The 20,205-nt window shown below is 36.6% G+C and overlaps 1 protein-coding gene and 1 long non-coding RNA gene across 7 annotated transcripts in view; one reads left to right on the top strand and one right to left on the bottom strand.

Annotated features, from left to right (window-relative positions):
- Nucleotides 1-502: 502 nt before the first annotated feature.
- On the bottom strand, nt 503-10,425 carry LOC106871949 (uncharacterized). Of its 4 annotated transcripts, none has more exons than XR_016241602.1 (4): nt 10,091-10,425; nt 6,529-8,045; nt 1,915-1,985; nt 503-1,534 (listed from the first exon to the last, which is right to left on the bottom strand). It is a non-coding gene; the product is annotated as an uncharacterized LOC106871949 (long non-coding RNA). The 4 variants fall into 4 exon arrangements; XR_016241603.1 differs by lacking the exon at nt 10,091-10,425 and adding an exon at nt 9,787-10,084; XR_016241601.1 differs by lacking the exon at nt 10,091-10,425 and adding an exon at nt 8,892-9,024.
- The window catches only part of LOC106871948 (all trans-polyprenyl-diphosphate synthase PDSS1), a 37,521-nt gene continuing 25,172 nt past the window's right edge, over nt 7,857-20,205 (top strand). For 2 of the 3 annotated variants that reach the window (XM_089351000.1, XM_089350999.1), the window contains exons 1-4: nt 8,944-9,093; nt 10,873-11,064; nt 15,161-15,294; nt 18,723-18,861. In XM_089351000.1, coding sequence (XP_089207126.1) covers nt 8,944-9,093; nt 10,873-11,064; nt 15,161-15,294; nt 18,723-18,861 — 615 coding nt within the window. Of the gene's footprint in view, nt 7,993-8,943; nt 9,094-10,872; nt 11,065-15,160; nt 15,295-18,722; nt 18,862-20,205 lie in introns of those variants that run through there. The other variant, XM_089351001.1, reaches the window with a different exon arrangement.

The following is a 20,205-nucleotide window of genomic DNA, read 5'->3' as shown; positions in this document are numbered from 1 at the left end:
TTTTTGTTTTGTTAGTTTTCTTCCAAACTTGTTGCTGAACAAAAACAAATCAGCAAAGAATTGTAATTCATTTTCTTAACTCCAACTAGCTTCAGATTTTCCTAGCTAGTAAATATATATTTATCTATTTGTAATTTGATTTTATTGAATCCAGAGACAGATTTAGCTCATTTTAAGATTAAGAAAATAGGACATAAGTATACACCCAGAACCATGCTAATAGCTTAGGAGTGAAATTTAGGATTTCTCAGTTTTCTGTGAATCGATTTTGACAAAAATTTTCCCAGCTGGTTTGCACAATATGGCAACACCATTGTTATGTTTTCATTATTCTGTGTAACGTCCTTTCTTTTTTATTTCAGATTTTTCAGTTTTGGGGTGAACCATGCTAATAGCTTTTGAATGAAAATAGCTCAACTAGACATTTTTTTTTTTTCAGAAAATGAAGGGTTATGTTACATATTAAGCATACATTGAATATTTATTTAACAGAAAACCATAATAATATTATAACATTTATTGACATAATGAATTATTTTGCCAAACAAGCGCCATTTCGACGGATAACTTCAAAAACCCTATTAGTTATGGAATCTGTCAATTGCTTAATAGTAGCAGGCTGGACTGCCTCTGCTGCAGTTTTGATGGTCACCCATAAGACATCTTTCAACGTAAATTGGTGTCCATCAGCGTAAACGTCTTGTTTAATGATGGACCAAAGAATTTTGATAGGGTTGAGATCTGGAGATGCTGGCGGCCACACCATCAGCCTTTCAGCTTGTATGCTGTAAGACCCTAGTAATGTTTGGGTGGTCCTAGCAGAATGGGAGGGAGCGTTATGCATGAATACAAGTTGTATGTCATCTAGCCAGGGATCCAAGACCTTCAGGAGATTTCAGTCGGCGGCTGTGGTCATTTTAACCCCTTCAGGCACCCTGACTGGGCCAACAAGTCTATCCCCAATGATACCAGCCCACAACATGAACCCTCCACCCTGATGCTGATGCTCATCTCCAAAATAGACCCAACCATCAAGGGTCACCCTGGTTTCATCAGTGAACAGAACACAACTCATGTCTAACATCATGTACTTTTGGCCCTATTAAAGCCTCAAACTCTTGGGATGGTGCATTAAGTGGGGCAGTTTCAGGGGTTCTCACACAGAAGCCATGGTCCCAAAGGTATGATTTCTGATGGTTTTCAGTACATGGGGAAGTCCAGGGGTGGTGAAAATGTATTTGCTTGTTTGTCCAGGTTTCCCACGCAACTTGTAGCAAATATTCCTTAAATCCCTAGCTGTCACAGTCTTGGAGGTCCCACAATCAGATCATTTCTTCCTTGGCAAAGGGTCCTTCAGGAATGATTTGTGTCCACATGACAACCTAACTTCTCTGCAGTAACATGAAGAGAGGTGCTTTTAGCACTTTCTTTGATAATGACAGACTTTTTTTTCATCATTAAGGCCTTTTCCACATCACATCGTTCTCAGAGAAGAGAGACGCTATTAGTGTGGTTCACCCAAAAACTGAAGAATCTGAAATATAAAAGAAAGGACATTACACAGAATAATGAAAATATAACAATGGTGTTGCCATAGTGTGCAAACCAGCTGGGAAAAGTTTTATCAAAATCAATTCACAGAAAACTGAGAAATCCTAAATTTCACTCCTAAGCTATTAGCATGGTTCTGGGTGTAGATCACTTTTAGCACTAGAGAAGAATCAAGTTCAAAATCATTTTTATTTCAAAACAGCTACACGCTTCTTTCCAGTGGTTGAACTTTACTTTCAATGTAATCAAATTCATTCTTAATATGCTCTTGCAGATTCAACCATAAACACCTAATCACTGTTGCTTTGTATCACCAGACAATACTTCCTCCTTTTAAATATGTGTTCATAATATGTGACTCACCAGTATAAGGTGACTTTGAGACACTGTTTTGCAGACAATATGGTAGAATTTCTGGCAGCAAAGAGTTTTCTCTGAAAAAAAAAGGTATATTTTATGAATTGATCGTTAATGTAAGGAGCAGCACAACAGTGAAAGCAGATTTGTTACAATTAGAAAAGATTAAGCTAAGTATTGTGAAACATATGGGAAAGACTGAACAGAAATTAAAGATTTAAACAAGTTAAGGGATGATATATGCATAAAGTTCTTAATTGAAATTTTTCTTGGGAAAAGGAAAAAAGAAATTAGGCCGTAATTTGCAGTTCTCAAAGAAGAGGGGAGATAATTTACACACTGAACATCTAAATTAGCTGGGTATGCAAGAGAAACAGCTGCTTTGGTTTGACTATGTAATGCAAGTAAAAGATATGTACAGAATGAAAAGATTCCTTAAAGTATTTAGAAAATGTATGTTGCTAATATTCATGGTTACCAGTTTAAATACATTTTACATTCGCATTTTTATGCTGGTATATGTATTGGGCAAGTCCTCATGTGAAGCTCAACTTCAACCATCTTCTAAAATGCAACAAGTTCTAGTGAAACAATCCTCTCAGACAAATTGCTGATTCTCAGCATCTTTTCAAGGAACTAATCAAAAATATAGTGATTTTATCTACATATAAATGTATGTATGTATATATACACACACATATATATTCATGCATATGTATGTTTCTTTAACGTTTATTTTAAATTTTTACCGCTGCAAAATTCAAGCCAAAGTGGCAAGGCTCTCTTAAGTCATGCAATTCTCGGGTTTTGTGGTTACCGGAATCGGTTGATTTATGCATATATGTGTGTGTGGATAAATATGCATTTGTGTTGGGTGGGGTCACATAGAACAATGTGCATATTTCATTACTGTTGTATGTGTATATCACATGTATATATCGTTTTGTGGATGTGTTCTCCCATGAATACTCAAATTGAGAACCCCTGAAATGTTGTACAAATATTTACCGTTCCTCTGATCAATTGTATCTGGAGAATGTGAATCAGTTCTCACTTTTTTCCCATTTTTTTACTTTTGAGAAACCAAGCCTTTCTAGATTTTATTGAACATAGCTCAGTGCATGTACAACAGAAACAAATGAAAATCTGTAGCATGGCTTTAAGAGCTTTAGATTTCTCATCAGTTCACTATTGATGTTCTCTTTTCCCATGATTTTTGAAGCAACATTCACATTTGCTTAGAAGCTGATCTCTAAAACAATACATGACTTTTGCTCCCTGTCCAACACAACCACATCTGACCTGTTGTGCTTACACTATGTTGCTGTTTTTATTGGAATCTTCCACCAGCATTCTTTATTTTTGAAGTTGTAGATACTCTCTGGTCCTTGTGTGCCTTCAGCATGGCCATCAGGACAATCCTTCTTACTTGTGTATAGCATTGTAAACCATTTTGGTAATGATATCATGTCTCATGGGGAAGGAGTATCTTGTAGTCATTTCTGGGTAGCTACTGATGATATGAGTGATTCCTTCCACACTGGTATGGCATCAGACTTCTCTATCACTTTTGTTGATGAGGTATTTAGTGGCTATCTCCTGTTCTTGGATAGACTTCATGATGAGATGTGATGTACTTATCGCAGGTCCAGGAGAGGCTACTATTCTTGTCAATGTTGCTGGCATTCTCCAGCGCCCAGGATATGCACCCATTTATAAGTCTCAGCCACTAGGGTTCATCCTCTCACAGCTACCCCACTAAAATGTCATACTAAAAATAAACAATCACATCCTTGAAATCTTGAAGCTATGAGATAATGCATGAGTAAATTTAAAACAAAGTGAATAAATAAGCATTACATTTGCCGGAGTAATCTGAATGCTAAAGGGTTCAATCAAGAAATGTCACCCAAAATACAACTGGTTACACACACATACACACACACATGATTCTTATTCACTAATGTCCATATTTTCTCTTCAATAATATTCAATATGCAATACAAAACTAACTGCATTTCAAAGCTATCAGAAATGTTGATTGCACATTTCCTAATAAAATTTTCTATGAAAGCCTTAGTACTGTTTTAACATTGCTTTTGCGATGTATATATTTTCCCCATAGTTTGTATATTATTTTTATCTAACTGAACATAAATGATTTTTGTAGCTGCATAGGTACTGGCATGGCTGTAAGGTAAGAAGTTTGCTTCCCAACCACATTGTTCCAGCAGTCCCACTGCATGGCACCTTGGGCAAGTGTCCTCTACTGTAGCCTCAGGCTGACCAAAGCCTTGTGAGTGGATTTGGTAGATGGAAACTGAAAGAAGCCTGCCATATATGTATATAAAAATATATATTTACTCTTTTACTTGTTTCAGTCATTTGACTGCGGCCATGTTGGAGCACCGCCTTTAGTTGAGCAAATCGACCCCAGGATTTATTCTTTGTAAGCCTAGTACTTATTCTATTGGTTGCTTTTGCCGAACCGCTAAGTTACGGGGACGTAAACACACCAGCATCAGTTGTCAAGCGATATTGGGAGGACAAACACACATGTATATACATATATACAACAGGCTTCTTTCAGTTTCTGTCTCCCAAATCCACTCACAAGGCTTTGGCCGTCCTAAGGCTATAGTAGAAGACACTTGCTCAAGGTGCCACGCAGTGGGACTGAACCCAAAACCATGTGGTTAGTAAGCAAGCTACTTACCACACAGCCAATATGCATGTATTTGTGTGTCTGTGTTTGTCCCCCCACCATCGCTTGACAACCAATGCTGGTGTGTTTATGTCCCTATAACTTAGTGGTTTAGCAAAATAAACTGATAGAATAAGTACTAGGCTTACAAAGAATAAGTCCTGGGGTCGATTTCTTTGACTAAAACCCTTTGAGGCAGTGCTTCAGCGTAGCCACAGTCAAATGACTGAAACAAAAAAAAGAAAGAATTGTACCATTAACTGAGCGTTAGTTATCTAATGCAGATCAGAAATCTAATTAAGAAAATGAGGTAACTTACTGTTAATAAGATTTTAATTTCTTTTCTCCTATTAACCACATCTTTGAAAAGTTAACCATATTTATATCTGCACATTTCAATCTTTTTTTTTTCTTTTCTATTAAACCAGTAAACATTAGGCACTGCTACTGGATTCAATATCTCCTATCAAGTGATTCTGCTTCAGTAAATATTGATAGCTCACTCCAAGATTTCAAAAGTAGTGTTTTTAGCATGAAACCATCTTCCAAACTGATTTACCAAACTTGCCTATTTGTATAGTATTGAACTTCTGTTGGGAAAATACCCAAAGCACACTGTCAAAATAGATGTACCTCAAAGCTTTCTATTAATAACCAATTTGTTGTTGTTTGAATGAACATGTACTCCTATGTTTCAGTACTCAAATCTCATCTATGGTCAAATAGTTTACAAAAATAACTTTTATGAACTGATGACAACCAAGTTTCATTTTTAGTAGCAGCAAAATATTAATACTAGACAACTCAAGATAATTTATAGTTTAGATTTGTTTTCTGTTTCAGAATCAGCAACTTCTAAACATCTTGTGATTCTGTACAAGATAAAATCTCACCCAACACTGAAATAAAGTTAAATCCTCAATGACAGTGATCCCACCATACATCTATAACCCATAAAAACGAAACCATTCACCTAAGAAGCAAAACTTCACTCAACAGCATTCAACCATTTCCTTTTACCTTCCCCACATATTACAAACCTTAGAAAGGTTTATAATATTCTCTATTCTTCCAAATACAACTCTATACTTTCCCAGCTCGTATTACTTTTATTGTGTCTCACTCCTGATACAAAAAACCAATCTTTCTCCCCCAGAACCTCTAACAATATATTAGTTCTAACAAAACTAAAATCTTCCTCTCGAAACTAATTCTTAAAAGTTGATTTTTCCAAAAACATAAGTTTCAACAAGAATTAAAATCAAATTGTGTACTTGGAAAGAAAAGAAAACATTTATGGCTGTGTGTTTCCCAACCATGTAGTTTTAAACTCAGTCCTACCATGCAGCAGTATGGACAAGTAGCTTCAACTGTAGCCACAACAAGACCAAAGCCTTGTATGTGGATTTGGTAGTTGGAAACTGAAAGACACTCATCATGTGTGTGTGTGGTTGGGTTTCCTTGCTTGATAATGCATGATTGTTGTAAACAAACATCCTTGTCATACAAGCGGTGTCCATTAATTTCCAATCTTTTGGAAAAACATGTCCAGCTATAAGGAAATATTACCTTGCTTGGAAACACACAAGACTTTATGATAGGAGAGGCATTCAGCCATAGAAAATCTGCCTTAACAAAATCCCTGTTAGCACAATTATCAAAATACCATGGGAGACAGAGGAATTAGCTTTATTTCAGTGTTGTGTGAGTTTTTATCTTGTAAAGAATCACATGATATAGGATGTTGCTGGTTCCGAAACAGAAAACAAATCTTATAACTTAACTATGCAGTATATGTGTGGTTACCATAAGGGGTGGGTATTTTGTTTGATGTAGACTGAAAGTTTTAGTTATGTATTATGTGTAATTTTAGGTGCCTTTGTATAAATATTAAGTATGTGTAAAAATAGTTTTACCTATGGTATTTCTTCAAGCAATGGATGCTGAAAATAAAATGTTCAATTATCCAGTTTAAAAATTGTAATCCTATAAAACAGTGTATTTAAAATTTCCAAGACATATCAGACTTATCAATGTTTTATAAACTTTCTATGAAGAAGTTGTATAATAAGTATTTGAAGTTTTGTGTAGGGGTCATATAAGAAGTATCTCAAGGGCTGGATTCATGTGTGATGGGGAAGCAGGAGGCTGAAATGAATGTTGGATAATGACCAAAAGATTACAACCATGAGTACAAGTGCCTGAAATGGGATTCCTCCAAAGGAAAGTAGTTCAAAGTTTAAGGAGTCTCTCCAGGTTGAGCCAGTACTTCTCTGCATTAAGAGAGCACAGCTCTTGTACTATGGACATGTGGTTGGAATGCCATAGGAAAGAATCACATGAAAGAGCCAACCAGTAAGAAACCTAGGGGTAAATCATAAGTGAGATGGTTTGATAATAGTCTCAGTTAGTCATGTTTGGGAATCAAGCAGGGAAGTTTAATGGTGGCTGTTTCTGATAGGACCCTATGGAAACAGTACATGAGGACTCTACCTCTACATGATCCTCCAAGAAATAATGGGTGGAAAAAACTGATAGATGGATCATAACAATTGTTTCAAAATTTTAGCAGAAATTCGGCAGTTTTAGAGGAGGAGTAGTCAGTTACATCAACACTGATACTTAACTGGTTCTTATTTTATTGACCGCTTCCCTTCTCCCCCCCCCCCAAAAAAAAAGGATGAAAGGCTAAGTCAAGCTTAACAGAAATTGTTTCTATACAAGATAAGCAGAATTTGAACAAAGTCAAGCTTAGCAGAATATTGAGAGTTGGCAAAATACCACAAAGCGATTTTTTTCCTACTACTACCATCACCGATAATGATAATGATGATGATATCTCTTCTTTGCCACCAGGACAATGGATAAGGGGTTTGCAGTGACAAAGACATATATAAGGTGGGGGGATTTACGTAGAAAATTGATTGAGGAAAAAAAAGAAAGAGAAGCATGTTGCATGAAGGATGATGATGCAGTCTACCTGATACAGAAAGATAGATCACCATGTCTGTCGTCATGAACTTTCTTTTCCAAATGTCAAGCAGCTACTTATTGGTTTGTCCAGATTGATTTTAACCTCTGGTAGCATCTCATATTTCTTTAGATTGGGGCCGACCGCCTCTATTTTAGTGGCATTCGACATCATGACGGTGCTGTCATTCACATAAACTGACATGACCCTCTCAACTGTTGCAATTTCTTCACCAATGGCTCGAGAGGCAACACATACAGGAAAGGCGAGATGGAACACTGTTGATGAATTAAGTGTGCAATGAGGAACAGTTCCAACAGGTGGCCATTTACTTTGATCACCGAGCAGTTGCAACTATACAGGTTCTAAAAGAGAGTCTGAAACTGACTGTTCTTCTGATAGCTTCCAGGTAATGAAAAGGTTTTTCACGATAAATTCCGACATGACTGTAATCTACGCCATCTGAAATATATTTGCAGAGAATTTCATCAAAATATACATTTCCAGAAAGTTATGCGGAAACAGAATCAATAGGGTACACACTTCTGAAGTTATGCCCGAAATTTATTTCGTATTGAGTACTATCGTACGGATGAAGGATACAAAGAAAAATTGGACGTAAATATATATATAAACAATTTACTCAAATTGGAAATCAAATGAGTGATTATTAAACGACTAACTAGTTACCTAATGGGGAAAGTGTACGAAGGGAAGTAATCAAGAAGTTAGTGGACAAACAGTAAATACTCTTTGAAATAATATAATGTTATCCTCCATATAATAATGCATTTATGCTCTAAGATTTTAATTTCAATTACAAAACTTAAAATGGAGCAAGTTTGGACTAAATACAAAGTTAATAAAACAAAAGGATTAACAGAATACTGAAAAATGATTAAGCGCAAAGTTGTTGCCGTTCACACAAATTTTTTGTTGTATTTTTCGTTAACTATCATATGAGTAGGAAGAGTAATGTTCTGTTTATGTTCGTTCTCGTTTAGATTTTACTGAATATAAATTTAGGTGAAAACAAAAACAAATTCCCTAAGTCTCAATCGTTTAACTAGCCTGATCATTAGATACACAGCAAAACTCACTGAATGGCAATAAGCCTATTTGCACAAATGAAAGGGCGTGTTTAGGTAATTTAAATAATGCCTCTCAAAAGTGTTAGATAGTTGCGTACTATTACAGTATATTAAATAACAGATCTCATAATTATGAGTTGTCTACTACAATTAATTAAACATTTTTATTGACAATTAAAATGCAGTTTTTAAAATAAAATGCCAAAGTAAAACTTACTGTCTTTGTATTAATGTCCTTAATTGGGATGGTGAACCTGATTATCTGAGGTATGACTTTTGTAAGGAGCTGCTGTTGTAGTGTTAGAATTTTCTCAATATCACGAGTGTCTGTGGACTGGATGATACGAAGGATATATACTACATTTAATCAAAAATATTATCCTGTTCATAATTGTACTCCATGTCTTTTGAAACGCAAAGTAAGTATTTCTATTTGTATTGGAGTTAAAAACCCGGCAAGTTTAACCTTGTGTCTTATACATATTTCTCCTTGTTTTTAAGTTGCTAAATTGCTGTCTGAAGTTGATCGAAAATGAAATAAATATTTTTTTTATTTCAATTTTAGAATATATTTTAATCTGAAGTATATTAACCTAGCTAAGCGTTAGGTAAGGTGTACCGAGCTGTTATTTGTTATATAATAAACACACTTGCCCTTCAGAAATATGATATTGCCATATATTACGTGAACGGCTAATTAACGCCGAACGATGTAAATATTCATACCTTCTGTTATAATTACATTATATTAAACTGATAATAAAAAAATAGAATAAGAGACAATTAAAGTACGTTACTTTTTAAATGGTAAGTCTTTCGCTAACGTTTTATTTAGTGGGAACTTCATCTCGCATTCCCTACAATGATCAGTTGTGAACACATAGATATCTCTAGTTTCGAAAAAGATTAATTTTATGGATATGAATTATGCTGTAAACACTTTAAAAAAGAATAACTTTCTCTCTCTCAAAAATAAGTTTGAACTAGATCTATATCAGACTTATGTTAGTGTGAGTTGCGTGTGAATATCTTAAAAGTCAATCTAATGGAAGAGGCTAACAGAGAAACAGTATTAAAAAGAGCAGAACTTTAGAACAACTGAGAATACCTACATTAAGGATTGAAACATACAACATTGGTATTCACCCATTTACCGAATCGGAACTTGCTGCAGCTGATAAAATCATTTAGTTTTTGCAAAAGAAAAGTAAAGCATGATCTATTGCCATCACTTGCATTTAAACCCATAAAGAACCACACCGAATCTGGGTCTACACTTTAGAAGTCCAAGAAACATAACAATTCTATTGCTTTGATTGTGAGTTACTTCCAAATTAAAATTCCAAAAATCACTGGATCTACTAATTAACTGTAATAGGAGCAATGTACTAGGTGCCTAGAAAAACTTAAACTTACCTCAACGAAATAGCCCATCCCAGTATCATGCTTAATGTAAATACACCAGTGACGGGCAAATTACTGCAGTTTTTGTCTGTTTTTGTAGATGTGCTGTAATTAAAAACACACTATATGGATTGGAAGGCGTCGAAAAATCGTCCCAGCAGCAGCTAGCATGAATGATAGGTGTATTTTGGCCTCTTGGAGCCTTGTTAATCATGTGTGCTTGCTGCCAGCCACACACCTAGACAAGATTTGTATCCTATGTTGGAGGTGACAAATCTCATCCAGGCATATGGCTGGCTGTAAGTACATGTCATTGACAAGACCCAGAAAGGCCAAAATGCTGCTAGCAGTCTCACTTGATTTTTCATCTCCCTCTATAAGAAACAGAAGCCTCAGTAATTTGCCTGTCATTGGTGTATATATGCATTATGACTGATACATGGATGGCTTATTTTAATTTAAATACTACCCAATTGCATACACCAAATTTTTACCTCTATGATTTTCAATATGAACTTATGGGATAGACTAGTATTAATCTGTGAATTTTCAGAAATCTGCAAGATCAATGCTTATCATCAGTCAGTCAAGGTCCTTGATATTATATCTTGCTTTTCCTTATAACCTACAAAAATGGTAAATTAAATCAAATAGATGAGAAAAAAAACATTCATAGAAACACTACCCCAAAAATTGGGTTTTTCATTTTCTTTCAAATGTTTTTTTTTTTGTCTTTGTTCTTGCATAGGATTTCTGGTTGGTAAATATTTCATTGAAAAGTTATCTCTTTGCAGATTTTTCAAATCAGAAATCGTCCAGCTAACACTGTCTCGCCCCTGATCTCAGAAATACCATCAAAACTATATTCTTACCAGCAGCATGCATCAACTCATCACAGTAATCAGGATGTACATATGAAACAGTTTGAAAATTCTTATAAATTAGTTGAAGATGAATTTTTAATGCTTAATAATGATATAAAAAAGGTAAAGATATTTTTATATCATCATCATTTAAGTAATGTTTTATTTTTTCTGTCTTAATATAATCTTCCCTCTGTAGCGAAGCTTCTCTCTTGGTTATATATATGTGAATGCAGACGTAGCAGATAACATCTAGCTTTTGGCTGCATCTTTGGACCCTGTTGTGCCCACCACTCTGATTGGTTGGTATTGGTGCACTTTAGTCTCTAGTTCTATTTCACACCAGGGTGCATACCAACCAATCATAGCCTTCTGCTAAGGTCACATGGAACGGTTTTCTGAACCCCTGCTTGAGCCGATTTTTCCTCTTAAATAGCTTGCTTCATCAGTTCCAGCGACAACTCGACACAGCTTCATGGAGATTCAACACCTTGCTGCAAACTCCATCTTCGATGCCACCATCAGCTTCTTCGTCGCCAGCATCTACTCAATGTACACACCACCAACAGCTCCCGCACTGTTTCTCTCAACACTGTTTGTGTGAATTGCTTCACCACGAATAACAGCAAGACCCTCTGTACCAAGTAATCGGTTGCAGCATCGTAGCCTCAACTTCTCGGGTAACATGTACCATTTCTCCAGGCTTTGCTATTCGGACACGACTTCTTGTACAGCACTTCAACCTACTGTGTACCTTAGTTACAAACTGGTAATTCACATCCTTGTGTCTGGACTTTTAACGTCCTTATTATAGACTTTCTATGCTCTATATCTCTTGCATTCACATATACATATTTGTATAGACACACTCTTTTGTATACACAACAGCCTGTCTTATATTGTGTTTTATTATGTCACATTCACTCTCACACAGACATGCTAGTTGACAACCAATAAACCTTACTTCTATACATGTTACCGGTTGAGTCTCTCTCTCCTTCCTTGTTGGCACTTACCTCATTCCATCTTTTGTTTTTTCTTATATTTCTGCCGACCGTGCGACGCGCTAAAAGGAGCCGTTCCTTCGTCACCATCTCCTTGGTCGCACAGTCGTCTACAAACTAGTTTGTACAAAAGATGGAATGAGGTAAGTGCTAACAAGGAAAGAAAGAGAGACTCATCTGGTAACATGTATAGAAGTAAGGTTTATTGGTTGTCAACTAGTATGTCTGTGTGAGAGTGAATGCGACATAATAAAACACAATATAAGACAGGCCGTCATGTATACAAAAGAGTGTATACAAATATGTGTATGTGGATGCAAGAGATACAGAGCATAGAAAAGTCAATAAATAAGGACGTTAAAAGTTCAGACACAAGGATGTGAATTACCAGTTCGTAGCTAAGGTACACAGTAGGTTGAAATGCTGTACCAAGAGGTTATGGCGTCGAGTAGGCAGAGCCGTAGTAAGACATGTCACATAAGAAGTTGAGGTTTCAATGCTGTGGCCGGTTACTTGGTACAGGAGTCTCACAGGTTGAATTCTGGCTGTTATTCATGGTGAAGCAATTCACACAAACAGTGTTGAGAGAAACTGTGCAGGCGCTGTTGGTGGTGTGTATGTTGAGACGACGGTGTAGACGCTAAGAAGCTGGAAGTGGCAACGAAGATGGAGTTTGCAGCAAGGTGTTGAACGGTGGTATGTTGTCGCTGGAACTGGCTGGTGCTCTGTGGTCAGCGACTAGACCTCAGAAGGTCTAAAGTCGCGACAAACTTTAGTGCAGACAGGCAAGCTATTTAAGAGGAAAAATCGGCTCAAGCAGGGGTTCAGAAAACCTGTTCCATGTGACCTTATCAGAAGGCTGCAATTGGTTGGTATGCACCCTGATGCAAAATAGAACTAGAGACAAAAGTGCGCCAATACCAACCAATCGGAGTGGTGGACACAACAGGCCAAAGATGCAGCCGAAAGCTAGATGTTACCCGCTACGTCCGCATTCACATGTATATAACTGAGAGAGAAGCTTCGCTACACCTCTACCTTTCTTTTGTTTTATTTTAATTCAGTCATTAAACTACAGCCATGCTGGGGCACCATCTTGAATTTTTATTGGAATGAATCGACCCCCAGTCATCATCGTCGTTTAACGTCTGCTTTCCATGCTAGAATGGGTTGGACGATTTGACTGAGGACTGGTGGACCAGGAGGCGACACCAGGCTCCAATCTGATTTGGCAGAGTTTCTACAGCTGGATGCCCTTCCTAATGCCAACCACTCTGAGAGTGTAGTGGGTGCTTTTACGTGCCACCGGCACGAGGGCTAGTCAGGCGGGTACTGGCAATGGCCGCGCTCGAAATGGCGTATTTTACGTGTCACCTGCACAGTAGCCAGTCCATCGACACTGGCAACGATCTCGCTCAAATGTCTTTTCACGTGCCATTGGCACAAGTGCCAGGAAGGCAACGTTGGTAACGATCACGCTGGTGCTATTTACGTGCCACCGGCACGGAAGCCAGACAGCTGCTCTGGCAACGATCGCGCTTGGACAGTGCTCTTAGTGCTCCACTGGTACAGGTGCAATCACGATTTCGCTTTCGCTTGCCCCAACAGGTCTTCACAAGCCGAGTTTAGTGTTCCTACAAATTTAGTTCGATTTCGATTTCACTTGCCTCACCATGTCTTATTTTTTTTAAGCCTGGTACTTATGTGATGATGATGATGATGGCTTATTTTATTGGTTTCTTTTGCTGAACTGTTAAGTTATGAAGATATAAACACAGTGAAGCAGTGGTGGAAAATACACATACACACATATGCATATATACATCCAGTGCCCCTGGACTGGCTTGTGCGGGTGGCACATAAAAGACACCATTTCGAGCGTGGCCGTTTTCGTGCGGGTGACACGTAAAAGCACCCACTGCACTCTCTGAGTGGTTGGCGTTAGGAAGGGCATCCAGCTGTAGAAACTCTGCCAAATTAGATTGGAGCCTGGTGTTGCCATCCGGTTTCACCAGTCCTCAGTCAAATCGTCCAACCCATGCTAACATGAAAAGCGGACGTTAAACGATGATGATGATGATGATACATACAATGGCCTTCTTTCAGTTTATGTCTATGAAATCCACTCACAAGTAAAAGACACTTACCCAAGGTTCCATGCAGTAGGACTGAACCCAGAATCATGTGGCTTGGAAGCATGCTTCTTACCATACAGCTCTGTATCTTGATTCTGCATTATCTTGTCTGTAATCCTAACTGCTTCAAACTCTTTGATTAGTATTTATTACAAGTATCTAACCACCGGCTCTGAGATCGTTTTCAGTCAGAGTGTATCTTTTCCTTACAGGCAAAGGTATCATCCTACATTCAGTGATCTCTACTCAATTATGACTAACTTCTTCTACAAGCTTTGTATAGCACTTCTGCACATTATATTAATATGTCATTGTAGATTTCCTGCTTTTGAGGCCTATGTACAACTAATGATAACATATTGCATACTTTTTGTTCCAATCCCTGTGTTCAACTCTCACTAAACATTTTTCGTTACCAAAACTACATTCATATACATTTTTCTTATCACAAATCTGCTACAATTCAAACCAACCTAAACTAGCTCTCACTACCTAGAAGACATGAGAAGACTGATCACTACTCCATTTCCTGTACTTATGTCATGAAAGTCTTTGCTTGATGGTTGCTCATATTATTATATTTCTTATTGCACCTAAAATACTTAGTGTACAGAAAATAGTTATATTGTCCAGTACACTATAATTATTTCCTGTACACTCATCATCATCATCATTGTCATTTAATGTCCATTTTCCATGCTGTCAGGCTCCAGTTATCTGTTTTGGCATGGTTCTTACGGCTGGATGCCCTTCCTGATGCCAGTCACTTTACTCAGTGTGCCAGGTGTTTTTCACATGCCATTGGCATGGTTGCATCTACGTAGCATTGGCACTTGTGCAATTTATGTGACACCAGCACATAAGCATTTATTTTAGAAATGTGATGCTCTACTTTGTCTCCCTGTTCATATATCACTTATGTTTTTTTCTGTTTTTCTACCAAATAAGTTGCTTCAAATCTCAGTTTAATGTGTAACAATTCAAGATTCAATGCCTGATTTATGGATCTGGCTCCAGTAAAGATCATATGAAAAAATACTCTTATTGAAGTTTAATTAAGTTGTTTCTTTTATGTTGCAGTTAATTTATACAATCCATCCAGACCTTCAGGAAATTGCACACTACCATTTGGATGGCAGGGGCAAATCTCTGCGACCCATGACAGTCATGCTCATGGCAAAATCATGTAATTTTCACCATATTGGTGATTCAACGTGAGTTAATTATATTTAAATATTTATTGCAAAAATTTCCATGAAATTTTATTTTTCTCTTCATTTTTTTTTAATGTCTACTTTTGCATGGGATAGACAAAATTCATTTATTGTGTTATTTCATATACATTTGCTAACACCAATCTACATCATGTACATATACACATGATGCACAATACAGCACTTACTGAACACAATTGTAAAGGGTTACTATATTATCCACTGTCCTATTTGTGAGGTTTGAGTATGAACTTTGAAGATATATACCTATCTATGAAGAATTCTATGAACTCTTGCTTTCTTGATTTTTTTTGCATTTCTGCTTAATTATATATATATATTTTCCATACTCCTGTATAACTATTTTATGCTTTGAAGCCATTAACAACTGCCTGCCTATATTTTATTTTATTGTACTTTCATAAGCTCAACTGGTACATTGCCTGTAGCCAACTCTTTCCCTGGATTCTGTCCCTTCAATCAGCATTAGATTTTACATATCTTGTCTGGTTTGAACACTAATTCTCTGTGTCTGTTGTTTTTTTTTATGTATTCTTGCCCATTATATATACACACATTCACACACATTTCTATATGGTATGGTTGTGTGGTAAGAAGTTTGCTTCCCAACTACATGGTTCTGGGTTCAGTCCCACTGTGTGGAACCTTGGGCAAGTGTCTTCTGCTGTAGCCCCAGATTGACTAAAGCTTTCTGGGTGGATTTGGTAGATAAGAGTATGAAAGAAGCCTATTGTATATGTGTGTGTGTGTGTTATGTCTACTTGCCTTGTCATCACATTGTAAAACAAGTATCACCATCATGCTAGTGATGTTACTTAGAAACAGGTGAGGGTTGGCAATAGAAAGGGCATCTGGCTGTAGAAAATCCATCTCTACAATTTCCATCCAACCTATGTGAGTATGGATAAGTACACATTAAAAGGGTGATAATGATGATGTATTTGTGTGTGTGTGCATTCCAGAAGTCTGTGTAACTGAAAATCCAGAAAAATCCAAATGATCAATTATTCAGTGAGAGATATATATTGCATAAAGTAAAGCAGTTGTGAGAGGTGAAGGTAGATTTATTTAGCTATATGACTTCCTTATGATTAAAGTTGTTTTGTAACCTTTTCCATGTAGTATTAACTTCAGTATGCAAAAAATTATACAAATATATTTGCATTAACCCTCTCAGACTTGGGCCCTTGTGTTTAACTTTACTCTTCACCTGGGCTCCTGAGCAAGAAAATAAGTAGTTGCATACACAGCTCAGTGATTGCAGGCAAACTATTGTCAGGTCACTCTTAGTGCCACTGGTAATATGTAACCTGGTACAACCTGCCACATTGTTAGGCAACCTACTGTGTAGTCTGCAACATCATTATAACCATTGTAATCATCAGTCATCTTCATCATCATCATTTCCATTCTCTTGTCTTGCCATTCATCAGCCTATCTCATCATCTGGCACACAGAAAAATTTAGCCAACTTTGTTGCTTTGGATGTCATGTATTTATAGTTTGGTATCCTTCATATCACCAACCACTTTATAGTACTGACTGGATACATTTTATCATACTCCTGGCATTAGAGTGGTTGTCTGCTCTCCACTGATCACCCTTTATTCAGAGATACTACTCAATGAGTTTCTTTGGAGAACTGAAATTTGTTAGATAGATGCCTTCACTACAATTAAGATGCCATGCATTCTGTATGATGTAGAGAAGTGGTTAGCTATCAAAGAGTTAATATTACCAGTCTAAGATTGCTTCAGTTATGTAGGTAGGCAAAGGTAGGATACAAAGAGCTGTCTGAGAATGAAGTTATCTCCATGTCACAGTATAGTTTATTCTGATGGACTTTAAAGAAATGGGAAGACAGATGAATGAGAGAATATTTATACCAATGAATAACTGACAATTATTGTTCTATAACTTATGAACTGAAACTACATTTTGCATTATAAAAAATTAAAAAATAATATTGAAAATGGGTTATATCTTAGCTGAGTGCATCTCCTCACCTCATGTAATTTTTTCCTGTGTATGTACCTGTGCACATTCTAGAATTTTGCTAGACATTTGATAGGTTGTAGTCTTGGTTTTCACAGATTCAAAGTTTTTCTGTTGCATTTGAATTCTATTTCTTTGTTTGCTACTGAAAGTATTTTCCCAACTGCAAGTTTTTTGTTTGCAAAATATCATTCTTTATACGTTTCTTTTGGCTTGAAAGTTTTGTTAAAGCATTTTTTTTTTTAGTTAAAATACAGAAAATCATTAACACAAACCAAGAGACATATATTAGTTCTAAAATCTAACAGAAGTATCAAATATTCAAGTGTGAACTATGCTGTTAAATTGTTTACAAGAAGTATATCATCCAGCTTTTCTATTAGTAGTGATTTTATCAACATGTTAGAAAATATACGTAGTCTGATCAGTAAGTATTTGGACTGTTGCCATAGTAACAAAGCTAAAGCATGCAGAGTGAAGCCGCTTGGCACAGATTGACCCTGAACTCTGCTGTGCATGTGCACTAAGTTTTAATGTTCTGGCTCACTTCTGCTGTTTACAGCAGTGCTTGGAAGGAAGGTGTGTAACGTGTGATCATCGCATTGACCATGACAGAGAAAGTTGAGTAGAAAATCTGCATCAACTTTTACCAAAAGCTTGGCAATACCTGCTCAGAGGCCTATGCAAAGTTTTCAAAACGTTTTCATCATTCTCGGCACAATCAAGGGTATCTTGTGCAACTGAAACTTGAGTGTCTTTTTGGTCAGCTAAAAGCAGTTTTGGTACAAACTTGGCAGACACGCGTCTCATACCCAAATCTTCAGTGATAATGGACTGAACTGAAATGTAACTAATCTGTACATCCTCTGATAATTCACAGACGTTGATTTGGTGATTTCCTGATTTCCCATCACACCTGCACACACATCTGCAATGTTTTTCTCGGTTCTACTGGTTGCAGGTCTCCCAGAACGATCATCAATATCAACATTTTTTTGGCCATCTTGAAAACGTCTGAACCACTCATATACTTGTGTACAGCTCATATACTCCTCTCCATATACTTTCTACAACCTTGCATAGGCCTCTGAGCAGGTATTGCCATGACAACTTTCTCTTTCATGGTCAATGCGACGATCACATGCTACACACCTTCCTTCCAAGCACTGTTGTAAACAGCAGAAGTGAGCTAGAAAGTTAAAACTTAGTGCACATGCACAGCAGAGTTCAAGGTCAATCTTTGCCAAGCGGCTTTACTCTGCATGCTTTAGCTTCGTTACTATGGCAACAATCCGGATACTTATTGATCAGACCTCGTAGAACAATTATATCTTTGGTGCCATATATGTAAACATAATGTGTAGAGCCACTATTTATTTTTTTATGCTTTTGTGATCTCTTTTATTCTTTAGTATCCTTCATTCACAATATGTGATAGCCATGATCTCGGAAATGATTCATATAGCCAGCCTCATGCATGATGATGTTATAGACCAATCAGACATACGGCGAGGAAAGCCAAGTGTGAAAGCTGTGTGGGGTGAGCGTAAGGTAATTCTTTTTTGCTTTTGTGATTTAGATTATGTAATGTACAGTTTTATTTTACAAAATGATTCATGGAAACAAAATAATTTTTATTGTATCATGTATGTTGCCATCCGGTTTCACCAGTCCTCAGTCAAATCGTCCAACCCATGCTAGCATGGAAAGCGGACGTTAAACGATGATGATGTATCTAAATCCAAAAACATGCAAGGATAAACCAATTACATGTTTCATCTTTATTTCTGTATTACAATTGCTATAGATTTTATTATAGTGCTGCACTCTAAGTTTTTGTAATGAAATATAAGTATTTCATTCAGAAGCATATAATATTGTCATGGCATTAGTATTCTTGTTATTTTTGTATCAGAATAGCAGCTCATTAATTAATTAGGGATTCAACTAGATTAAAAAATAGGTCTAACTTCTAAGATCCTAAAATGTAAAGGGCATTTTGAGGTCCCTTGTTTCAGTGCACAAGTGGGTACATCATGGGGTATGCTGTATCTCCAAAGTTAGAGGTGATAAGACCAAACTTAAGATGTATTTGAAGCAGCAAAATAAATAAATTGAAGAATTTATCATTTATTTGTTTCAGTCATTAGACTGTGGCCATGCTAGGGCACTTCCTTGAAGGACTTTTTGTTGAACAAATCAACAACAGTACCTTTTTTTAAGTCTCACACTTATTCTATCGGTCTCTTTTGCCAAACTGCTAAGTTACAGGAACCTAACTTTTAAATATTGCAGGCAGCACTTTTTCCAGTTAGATTTGAGGATTCTTTAAAGGATAACTTAAGTATTAAAATGCTAATCACATTTTGATATTTTATAAATGTATGGGATTGTTGAATTTGCAAAAACATCTAAATCTTTGCATGGGTGATATAAAATTGGTAGTTTTAGTAAAAGTCACAAGATAAAAATCAAAGCTTCAAATACATTTTTTGTAACATTTGTTGAGATCCTAAAAAGTGAAACTATAGAAGTTATTTGAATTACTTAGAAATTGTTTAAAGTCAATTGATAATGCAGTCTTAATGTAGTATTTTTCATTGTAGGAAAATAAAATTATATCCATCATGCAGAGTACAGATATTTCTAAAAGTTCAGTTTCTATATGGTTGTGTGGTAAGAAGCTTGCTAGGCACAGGCATGGCTGTGTGGTAAGAAACTTGCTTCCCAACCACATGGTTCCAGGTTCAGTCCCACTGCACGGCACCTTGGGCATCTTCTACTATAGCCCCAGGCCAACCAGTGCCTTGTGGATTTTGTAGAGAGAAACTGAAAGAAACCTGTCATATATATTAGGTTGTCAAGAAAGTTCTTGCGGTTTTTAACCTTTAAATT

The sequence above is a fragment of the Octopus bimaculoides genome, chromosome 4 (genome assembly GCF_046866305.1).
Source record: "Octopus bimaculoides isolate indiv1 chromosome 4, ASM4686630v1, whole genome shotgun sequence".
NCBI lineage: Eukaryota > Metazoa > Mollusca > Cephalopoda > Octopoda > Octopodidae > Octopus > Octopus bimaculoides.
This window is presented reverse-complemented; position numbering and strand designations above follow the sequence as displayed.